General features: G+C 55.3%; 1 protein-coding gene across 1 annotated transcript; it reads right to left on the bottom strand.

Moving 5' to 3' along the window:
* Positions 1-1,080: 1,080 nt before the first annotated feature.
* FANCG (FA complementation group G) lies at positions 1,081-10,993 on the bottom strand (the record flags this gene model as incomplete). The annotated part of the gene is made up of 14 exons (XM_082301714.1): positions 1,081-1,198; positions 1,485-1,617; positions 2,454-2,591; positions 3,165-3,220; positions 3,379-3,716; positions 4,201-4,267; positions 4,501-4,661; positions 5,445-5,591; positions 5,961-6,091; positions 7,246-7,399; positions 8,008-8,201; positions 8,972-9,103; positions 10,674-10,755; positions 10,865-10,993. 14 exons carry the CDS (start codon positions 10,991-10,993, stop codon positions 1,081-1,083), a joined length of 1,980 nt encoding a protein of 659 aa, XP_082157840.1.
* Between the last annotated feature and the right edge of the window lie 433 nt (positions 10,994-11,426).

Below are 11,426 nucleotides of genomic sequence, written 5' to 3'. Positions count from 1 at the left end.
TCAGCCTTTCCTCACAGCAGAGATCCTCCATCCCTCTGATCATCTTGGTGCCTCCTCTGGACTGGCTCCAGCAGGTCCCTGTCCCTCCTGTGCTGGGACCCCAGAGCTGGATGCAGTGCTCCAGGTGGGTCTCAGCAGAGCGGAGCAGAGGGGCAGAATCCCCTCCCTCCCCTGCTGCCCACGGGGCTCTGGATGCAGCCCAGGACACGCCAGTGTTTTCCTGAAGGAACTGCAGGACAAAGCCCATGCAAAGCCCCACTCTGTCCCTCCAGCATTCACAGGAGGCAACAGCAGGTCCTACCTTGCACTCCCCTGAGCTCTGTTGTGCCCTCCTTCCTCTCCCCCCACTCCTTCTTTGCCTTGCAGCCGTCAAACACCCCTTCCCACTTGTGGGAAGCAAGGCTTGCCAAAGGCTCAGGTCATGTGGTCAGGGGACCTTCTTCATCCAAAAATAGCTCCACCAGACACCAGGGACATGTGCTCCTTCACTTTCCTGCTCACTGTCACTGAGGGGCCTGGAGCTTCAGCATTGGCACAGACCCTCAGGGACAGAGGGGACACACAGGCATGGGTCTGGACCCTGCTGTTGTCTCTGGCTAGTGCAGCATCGTGAAATTCAGGCTTCAGAGCTGCATGCTTCAGACAAAACCACTTCTCTGGGCTCCAAACCACAGTAACTGAGAAAAAGAAAACAGCACACAAAGCACAGGTAGGACAGACCACCAGCTCCCTGGAGCCCGAGTTGCAGAGCCAGCCCCGCCATGCACTGGGCACAAAGGAAGGATGGATGGATGAGGGTATCTCTGCCCTTGATCTCTCACACATCCAGGGCACAGCCATGTAGTAGCTCCAGGCGGAGTCAAGGCCATGACTGCAACATTTTGCTCTGGAAAAAGAGCCTGGAAAAACCCAAAGCTTAACAGAGCTGAGTTTTCTATTAGAAAAGGAGATCTATTCTGTTTCAGTCCTTTGGGAATCCAGCTTCATCACAGAGTAATTCTAAGTCTTGAAGGAGTCCTTAAAGGCCCTGTGCCAGCCAAGTGCAGGGAGACCTCAGCAGGTATGGGGGGCATGACCAGGTTAGCTTGAGGTGTCCTGGGCTGCTGTCCCGAGGTAATCCTGGATGCTTCTGGCAAGAGGTTCACTGTGAGGGAACACAGCCTGCTCCAGACATGAAACCAGATACAAAGGGAGGGGCCTGAAAGAGAAGGGAACATGGCAGCAGTGAGGACTGCAGCATTCCTTTGCCATGCCCTAAGACATTTGTCCTGCAGATCCCTCTGCTCTACCTGCAGCCTCTGCCCTCCCCATCTGGCTCCATGTCAGCCCTTCTGTGCCCCAGGGAGGCCCAGCAGAGCTACAGCCTGTGGCCCCTCAGAGCAGTCATCAGGGGAAGCTCCTCAGACACCTGAAGTGTCTCACCTCACAGCCTGACAGACAGTTTGCACTGCTGGACGTGAGATCCCACCCATCCCTCTACACACCTTCCCTGCCCTTGCTGCTGCCCATCCTCTTCAGGGGAGCTCTGGGACAACTTCTGCCACTGAGCAGCTGCCTCCTGCTTTCGGTTCAGCTTCCACAAGGCCTGCACCAGGTAGGAGGTAGCAGCTGGGTCACCTGCAAGCCAGGAAGGATCAGCCTTTAGCAGGGGAAGAGCAGGTCCTCAGCATAGCTGTGGGTTGCAGGGTATTATAAAAGAAGCTTAGAAGCCAGACATGGGCAATGAGTGTGAAGAGAGGTGGTATAATAGGGAGGAGGCTGTGTCACAGGCTCTAATTAACCCCGGGGCTGGCAGCCAAGGCAGATGCTATCAGCCCTGCAGCACAGCCTGCCACACCTCTCCCTGGACAGAGACTGGGGTTTTCCTTGCAGGCACGTCTGCACCCTCAAAGGGAGGCAGCCACGGTCAGGACTGGGACCAGCAGGTCTGGCAGATCCTGGTGAAGTTCACACCTTTGCAGCGTGTCAGCACAGGCAGAACACTAAACAGGAGAGAACAGCCCTGTGAGCAGCACTAGCCATGCCTTGGCTGAGCTCAGGACATGAATGCTCCCCTTGAAGGCCTCTGTACTGCTAGGCATGGACATGCTGCTTCCTGACATGAAGCACAACTCCAGCTCCTCTGTTCTGGGAAAGCAGACCTGTGTGGGACAGAGTTGGCTGTACCAGGCTGGGGTTGAGGAAGGAAATTTCCAAGCTGACAGCACAGGTTGTTGTCAGAGTTCTGATATACTCCTCTGACAACAGTTTTGGTCTGTTTCTCCTGGGCAGTGAGCCGACCAGGCCTTACAGAAGCATCTGTAGTATGCAACCTTGCTAGTGGCCCTACTGTTGTCTGTGACACCTGAATAAATGTGGTCTAAAGTGTAAGAACTTCCTGCTGAAGACAGCAAAGCAGCCCAGGACAAACTTGGGGAAATCCCCTGTGCTCCTCACCAAAATGAGCCTCTTACCTGGTGAGATCTGCAAACTGTGCTGGAAATCCAACAGGGCTTCTTTGTGCTTCCCCAGCTCCAAGAACTGCATTCCTCGCCCGATGAGAGAGAGCAACCTGATCTTCTGGAGCACCTCCACTTCGGCTGGGAGATTCTCTGTCACAGGAAGACACACACACCTGAAGACAGCATCCTCCTTGTCCCAGCAGGCTGAGCCAGATTAGCAGTCAGGATAGGCCAAACATTTACTTGGGCTGCTCATCTTCCAGCTCTGCAGACAGATGGCAAAGCTCAGCCTCTCTGCCAGGTAGGAAGAGGTTGGGAGGCAGCAGAGGGGGAAGAGTGAAGAATGTCAAGAGCCCGGAATGTTACATGGCTGTGGTGAACAGTGTCCTCAGCAGCAGCCTGGCCTTTGGCTGCCCCTCTGCACCACTGGCACGTATCTTTTCCCCAAAAACTGGATTGGAGAAACTTTCCAGTTCACAGCCCATTTAACTGCTACCTAGACAATGAAGAAAGAGGCAGAGTCAAGGCCAAGCTCTGCTCCAAACAATGCAGCCAGTGTCTTCAGAGAATTCAGCACGGCCCAGAGCTTTGCACCCTGGGACAACTGCCTCTTGCCAGACTGATGCTGGGCCCACCACGTTGCTCCTGTATCTGCTGCTGCCAAGCACACAGATCCTGACCCAGCCCATGCCCCACACAGGTCCCACCTGTGCAGTGTCGTACCTGTTGGTTTGACACCAGACCCATGGAGCTGGAGACGCAGGAGATCATTGAGGCACCTGTGGGTGGGAGGACAGAGGAGCTTTGGAGCTGCTCCTGGGCTGTCAGGAGTGTCAAGTTGTCAGGGCAGCCCCAGTGCCGTTCTGTGCCCTGCCCTGGCCCCACCACGCATTGCTGCCTGCTGGGGAGGGCCCTTCTCCCAGCAAGGCTTCATCACCTGCTGAACTGTGTTACAGCCTCCTTGCTCTCGCCCAGCTTGGCCCATGCCCAGCCCTGGTGCAGGTATCCAGCTGCTCTCCAGGCAAGGCAGCACAGGCTCTCGTTCTTCTGGGACAGGAGTCCACCCGCCAGTTCTGCCCCTGGCGATGAGCACTCCGGCTGCTCCAGCCTCGCCTCCACTCGTAACACCCGTGGAATGAGGTCAGTCGTCCGGCTGATGACCTCCTCACACACGGTTATGGCATCCTGGTGCCTCCCAGCCTGCCCCAAGGCAGATGCTGCTTCCAGGAACACCTCTGGGATCCTGGGCACAGCTGAGCTACCATCCAGGGGCACCTGGGGAGCAAAAGTGATGTCAGTGCTGCAGAACTGCAGAGTTCTCAGCCAAGCAGAACGACTCCGTGCATACTGAGAACCTGGAGCTGCTGCCCAGCAAAGCTCAAGCCCACTCCCACAGTAACTGGAGCCTGGTGGAGCAGGCAGAAGGTGTGAAGCACTCATAACTCAGCAGAGTAAAGGCATCAAATTCCTGCTCTGGAAGTGAAGGACATCCAAAATCAGGGTGACAGATACACCCCACAGGGAAGGGGAAGCTGTCTCTCCCAACAGCAGTGGTGAGTGCTCTCTGGTGTGAATCCAAAGGCAGACATGCCACAGTTCAGGGGTGCCAGCCCCCAACTCATTTCCTTCACATCTCAAACTAGACACTGAAGTCTGGAGTCCAGGGCTGATGCCTGGGCCTAGCCCTTGGGATTGGGTTTGGATCCCTCCAACCCTCATCCTCCAAGTCACCAAGGGAGCTCCTCCCCAGGACACCTACCTGCTGCTGCAGCCCCCCCTGAAGGAGAGACAGAAAATCCAGGTAATGTTCCACTGCACCAGCCACCCTGCAACAGGAACAGGACATGTGGTGGAAGGAGCAGAAGTGCCATCAGCCAGGTGAAACCTGGACTGCCAGCCCGCAGTCTCTCCCCCTGCACCACACTCGCCCTGTTCACAATATCCATGCTCTGAGCAGACCTACGACAGCAGTACTGAACTGGACCATTTCCAGGAGAACAAGGAAAACTGCAGAGCCCAAACAAGCAGCATATTGCAAGCAGAGCAGAGGCACTGTTACCTCCCATCCTGGAGACACCGCTGTGCCAGCAGGTACTTCACTTCAGAGGGGTGGTGATGGCGAAGGAGAGAAGCGAGTACTGGTGTGTGGACAAGCAGCTCTGTTTGCATTAGGAAATAGGGACTAGAGGAAGCAGCTGCTGCAGGGTTTTTTCCCAGAGCCTGTGAAATAGGAACAGAAAATATGATCAACACCACACTGGTCAAGTCTCGGGCAGCTGCAATCATTTGTCACTTCTGATATCTGGAGATGCACCCGGGCAAGCAGAAGTGCTGCACTTCACAAGCACGGCTACATTGTTCTCATAGCCGCTTCCAGGAAGAGCCATCAGGATCACATGGGGGCAGGCAGACCTCTGATCTCCATGTGGCACCAGGAGATCTGCAAGGTCACCCAGATCACCTCACGTTTTTAGTTCAAGTTGCTTTGAGCTGCCTGGAACACCACATCCCATTGCAGCACAGACCTAGTTAGACCATTTGTAAGGAGAGAGTTCCCTCTCCACAGCTCTGTATGTATCTGACAGTTTCAAACAGCTGAAGAGATAATTCAGGGTCTACTGCTCTGACCTGCTCTCCCAGGCAGGTTCACACAGCTAATGCACACTGCCTCACTGCAGCCAAAATCTGCCCTTAAAGGCCTCTTTACTACTACATATTTCATTAGGAGATTGATACTTTCTGACCTGAGAGTATAACCTCTCCTCCCAAGCCACCAAGAACATGAACTAGGACTCAAGGTCTTGCCACATCCCAATGTAGTGCTGAGCAGGAATTTCAGATCTTGCTGGGTTCCTTCCTGCCCACTTGCTGAAGGCAGCACCATGCTATTTTGGAGGCCCCTTCCAGGGTCAAACAGCCCCCCAGAAGGAAGAAGCCTGCTTGAAGTTCTGTGCAGGCTCTGCTGGGCAAAACTCATCCCAGAAGTATGGGAACCAGACAAACCTCGTAGAGCAGGGTCAGGGCCTGCAGCTCCACATCAGTCTCTCCCAGTTCGTGGTACACTGCTGCCGCGTGGGACAGGGCAGGAAGGCACTGGAAATCTATCTGGAGGGCCCGTTTCAGGTGCTGAAGGGCTGTCTGAGGCTTGCCCTAGGTGGATGGGAAGATATGCATGTTGCAAGGACATCTTGCTGATTTCTTTACTGTTTGATGGGATCCAGATTCTTGCTCTGCTTCCCCAAGAGATCCCCACTAAGCAAGGGCAGCACTTCAGCCAAAGGCAGCCCTCCTCAGGTTGGTTTTTGAGCTTCTCTCTCTGCAGTGACACTTTGCACTCAGCCAAAATCTTTGCACGGATTTTGGAGCCTGTCCAAGGAGGCTGGGGCCACAAGGGCAACTTCTGCTCAAAGCCTTCCCTCCCTGCAGAGGCCTTGGGCCATGCAAAGGCAGTGTGGACATCAGCCTGAGCCTGCTCACCCCACAGCTCTAAGCTGCCCTTCCGCTCTGTGCTGTCATTACCATTCGCTGAGCGCAGCAGCCAAGGCAGGTGTAGATCTGGGCCAGGATCTTCTTGGAGCAGAATCCTCCTGCAGCTTCCTGAAGGAGGGAAAGGGCGGTGGGGAAGTTCCCAGCCTCCAGCTCCTGCAGCCCTAGGACAGACCCAGCATCTTGGCTCAGTGGCTCACCTTCCTGTCCCATCTGGCCCCAAACAAGTGTGGTGGCCTTTTCTTCCCAGAGCTATAGGGACCTGCCTGATCCCCTCCAAATGCAGTGATGCACAGCAGGATAGTGCCAAGCTGCCATCTTTGCTTTAATGGTTTTGCAAGAGAACAAGCCACTCAATGGAAATGTCCAGCAGAAATAACAGCAGCTTCCAAGTCCAGAAACCAAGATGCCTGCTTTGGCCCAGAACAAGGACAGGGGTATGTGCTGGGCAGGTTCACCTCCACATTCATCCAAAATGACAGTAGTGCAGATGGGGAAGCACACACAGAACCTCAGAATCTTTCCAGCACATCTGGGTCACTTCCCAGCAGGATGCTTTGGGATATCAATTCATTAAAATTTATCACAACTGGTTATTTGCTTTCCCTTCAAGCTTCCCTGAGGCTGCTCTTACATACCAGCATCACACTCACATCTGCCACCTCCCTGCTGGAAGTGCTGGTGCAAACCCTAGAGTATTTTGGCTCCAGTTCTGTGGGCCAGAGCTCCTGCCCTGTCTCCTGGCAGGAAGGCCCTGTATGAGCCCAAGCACACTGAGGCAGTGCTGGCTGTCCCTGGAGCTGCTGGGGTTGTCAAAACAGTAAAGGAGAGAAAACAGGCAGGGTGGAACACAGCGGTCAGATGAGATCCACTGCCTGCTGTGACACCAGGCTACAAAGCCTCACAACAGCTGTTCGTGGCTCTTGCAGCACCATAATCTGACAGGAAAAACGTGTTTGCAACAAGGCACGTTCCAGAAGACAGACAGAAGAAAGGAAGATCTTCCTAAGTCCCCTGCCAGCCTTCTGCTTTAGGGTCACAGCAGGGCCCAAATACCTCCCGAAAGTCACAGATAGGCAGAGGAGCTCTGTGATAGCACAGAGAAAGGATGGGCTAGGGAAAAAGCAGAGAAGCTCTTTGAATATGGAATGTAAAAGCTGAGACTCAGAGACTCAGCCCAGGCCCTCTTCCAAAGGAACAACCCAGAAAACCCCAAGGGCCAGTTTGCTTGGGAAGAGAAACCAGGATAAGGGCAGGGAAAGTGGTCCTGGGACAGAGCAGGAGACTGTGCTGGCATGAGTACCTGCCCCCCACAAACCTTGCAGGAAGGCTGCTGTGGTGCAGAGTATCTCCTTCAAGTCCTTGGCACTCTGTACAAGGGGCAGGGAGGCCCCCTCAGGAGGGACCCTCCATGCCTTGATCAGGGAGAGGAGCTTGTTCTGCCCCTCACTGCAGTGAGATCTTCCCGGCTCCTGTGAAGGCACAGAGGAGAGAGAGCAGGGAATGCTGAAGGGAAGCAGGAAACACTGGTCCAAGGGCACAGAGAAACATGTCCCACCAAACCACGCAATACCACTCCCTGCACTGGGGAGCAATGTCCTACCATCTACTCACTTCAGCTACAACCCCCTTACTGCAGTGATTCCTGCCTGGCCTGGGGCAGCACCTCCCCACCTCAGAGTGGGGTGCACCTTCAGGGCCTCCTGGCATGGCAGATCCAACAGATGCTGATGGATGGGACCCAGCAGCAGCCTTACAATCAGCAGGGAAGGTTCTGCATCCCACTACTGTTCCCTACAGAGTCTGCGAGTCCATCTGCAGCCTTCTTCCAGCCCGCCCAAGTCTCCTGTCTCAAACACAGAGGTCCAGGGCCCCAACAGGCAGAATATTCTGGGATCCATTAATGCTCTCAGGGCCATTAGGCTATGCTGGGAATATCAGGGGGAGGATGAGTCATGCTGACTGGGCAGCACTGATGGGTTCAGGTGTCAAAGTGCCACAACAACATTTTGCAGAGTGAGTTTTGTGAGAAACATGGTATTTATGCCAGCTCTGCCAGCATCTGCCTGTGCCCAGTTACCTCAGCAGTGCTCAGGAGCTGGAACAGGCCAGCAACACTTCCCAGACGGCCGGCTGCCAGCCACCAGGCTGCTTGCAGGGCCCCCAGACGGTGCAGAGGTGCCTGCAGCTCCTCCACGGTTACCTCCTGCAGCACCTTTTGCCACAGCTCCTCCGTACCAAGATCCTGTCCACAGGCCCCACAAGCCTCCAGAACTGAAAAAAAAAACCCAAGCAAAAAGATCTGCAGATGTGAGGCAGTGGGTTGGTGCCCCATAACAGGCACCCTGGCTGAGAGAGGGAGAGAAAGCCTCAAGCAAGCACGGGCTCCTCGTAGTGATGGTAGAAATGGGGTTGTAGGGCTGGCCTGGCCTCAGCAGAATGGAAAACATGTTCTGAAAGAGAGCAGCACACTCAGGAGACAACACACAGCACGACTCAGAGCTAGACTCCAGCTCTGCTGAGCCCTCATGAAATCATTCGCCCTCAGGTAAACATGTGCCAACACTGCAGATCCACCTCTGAACTGCAGCCTCTTTCACTGAGTTTCCTTTGAAGACAGCAAACCATAATTAAAGAAAACATTTATTTTATGCTGTCACTAAAACTTTGCTAGAGACTTAAAAACCCTTGTTTCTCTTGAAACTTCCAGCCCATCCCTGCAGGCAGCAGCAGGCAGGCAGCTGCACATTGTCCCTGGCCACAAGCCACTCCACCTCTAGTCCTTACAGGCAGGGCCTGGATGTTTGCTCACAGTTCCCTCCATCTCCAGCACTTCCAAGCAGAGCCAGGCATGCCTGCCCACAGTTTCCAGGTGGAGCCAGGCGTGTCTGCTCACAGTCTCCCCCATCTCTGGCCTTTCCTGGCAGAGTCAGGAGTGCCTGCGCATAGTTTCTGCACCTCCAGCCAGTCACCAAGTATCTCCAGAGCACAGAGAACACTCTCTTCATCCCAAGAACTCGCTGTACAAAGAACCACATCCTTACCCCTGAGGAGCCCCTCGCGTATTCCCTCTGCTTCTCTTTTGATGGCAGAGTCAGATGCTCCCACAGTGAAAAGCAGGGAGTTGTAGAGGACAGTGAGTTCTAGAGGCAGGGCAGGGAGGGCAGCCGGCAGCCCTGTGGGCACAGCAACCCAACAAGAAATTTAGAATAAACACTTGAGAATAAACTAAGAATAAACAGCCATCCATGCTCAGGTGGCAACGCCTTGCTTGGTGACAAGAAAAGTGGCTTGGCAAGAATGTTTTAGGGACTGTGGTGTGATTTAGCCACTTGGGAACTGCAGTGCCCGGACAGACAGCATGTCTCAGCATTCCAGGTGCCAACACTGCTTTAGACATCTATTCCCCAGCTATCCAAATGCTGCAGTCCTTCAGGACTTAGGCCTTTCAGCTCTCTCAAAAGACCATCAATAGCCTGCTCTGTTCCAGTACACATTCACCCTTTCACACACTGTGTCTCTCTCTCCTTATCACAGAATCACAGAATGGGTAAGGCTGGAAGGGACCAGAGTGGCTCGTCTTGCCCAACCTCCCTGCTCAAGCAGGGCCATCTTACAGCACATGGCACAGGACTGCATCCAAATGGTTCTTGAGTATCTCCAGTGAGGGAGACTTCACAGTCTCTCTGGGAAATTTGTTCCAATGCGCAGTCACCCACAGGGTAAAGTTATTCTTTGTGTTCAGGTGGAACTTTCCGTGCATCAGTTTCTGCCCCTTGCCTCGTGTCCTATTGCTGGGCACCTCTGAGCAGAGCCTGCTCCATCCTCTGACCCCTCCCTGCAAACACTGACAGACATCAATGAGGTCCCCTCTCAGTCACCTCTGCTCCAGACTGAATGTGCCCAGCTCACTCAGCCTTTCCTCATAAGAGAGATACTCCAGTCCTCTAATTATCCTTGTTTCCTTCTGCTGGACCCTCTCCAGGAACTCCGTGTCTCTCTTGCACTGAGGAGCTAAGAAAACTGGAAATCAGGCTGCCTCATATGGGGCTTTCTCTGCACCACACTTGTATCAGGGAGCCTCTTCCCTGACTTTCCAGGGCAAAGGCTGCCTCACTCTTTTTACAGAAACCCCAAAGCTCTGCCCAGCAAGTTAGGGTGGAGGCTGGGGCTAGACAGTAACCCTTCTGCTGGCCCAGGTCAGCATAGGGCAACAGGCATCATATCACCCTGGCTTGTTTCCAGCAAAGGGATACTGGAGCTGCATTCAGAGAAGCAATGGCCATAAAATAAAACACAAGAAGCTCCACCTCAACTTGAGGAAGAACTTCTTTATGCTGAGGGTGGCAGAGCACTGGAACAGTTGCCCAGGGAGTCTCTGGTACCCTGTTGTTACAGGGCACCAACCCTAGAGTCTCCCTCTCTGGAGCCATTCAAACCCCACCTGGATGTGTTCCTGTGTCACTGCTCCAGGTGGCCCTGCCTAGGCAGGGGGGTTGGAGTGCATGACCCGATCTTCAGAGGTGCCTCTCAAGCCTGATGATTCTATGATTAACTTCTTTGCACGCCCCGTTCAGCACGGAGCAGTGGAGACCGTTTCACCCCGCCCCCTTCAAGGGTTTGTTTCCAGCTCCGGGATACCGGAGCTGCACCCCGGTAAACAGTGGTGTTCGAGACCCGGTGCTTCCACGCCCACACGCTTCAGGCCCGGGACAGCAGCGGGAGGTGAAGGCGGCCGCCACTCACCGCGGATGCGCCGGAGCAGGTCCCCGAACTCGTCTCGCTGCTGCCGCCGCGCCCGCCGCGCCTCTCCGCCGCACCGCGCCATCTGCAAGGGACGCACTCACAGCCGGCCCGGCTGAGGACCGGCACCGGCGGCAGCCCCGCGGCTCGGGGAAGGAAGGGGAAGGAAGGGGAGGGAAGGGGACCTGCCGCACCGTCCATCGCCCGACTAGCACCCGGCTGTGGGCGGCCCAGGCCCGCAGGCAGCCCCGCTCCGGCTCTGGCTCCGGCCCCGGCTCCGGCCCCGGCTCCGTCCCGCGCCGCCGCTTCATGGCCGCCGCCATCACCAGCCCGCTTTCCCGCCCTCGCCGCCGATTGGCGGGAACGGCCGTCACCACAGCAACAGGGAAGCGCGGGGCCGAGGGGGCGCGCGCCGGGAAGGGGGCGGCCGCGGAGGGACAAACCTCATCGCAAGGCGAAGCCAGCGGTCACAGAACCAGTTACAGAATATCCCGAGTTGGAAGGGACAGATCAGATCGCCAGCTCCGGGCTCTGCGCAGGACCACACAAGAATCACACCACGTGCGCTGTCCAAACGCTTCGTGAACTCCAGCAGGCTTGTGGCTGTGACCCCTAACCTGGGGAGCCTGTTCCAGTGCCCAACCACTCTCTTGAAAAAGAGCATTTTCCTGAACCTCCAGAGTCCTGGACCCCAGTTCAACCTAAACCTCCCCGACACAGGTTCAGACCATTTCCTCTGGTCCTGTCAGTGGTTTC

This window comes from Coloeus monedula (assembly GCF_965178545.1).
Source record: "Coloeus monedula genome assembly, chromosome: Z".
Classification (NCBI taxonomy): Eukaryota; Metazoa; Chordata; class Aves; order Passeriformes; family Corvidae; genus Coloeus; species Coloeus monedula.
Note: the sequence above shows the minus strand (reverse complement) of the source record. Positions and strands in the feature narration are given on the sequence as shown.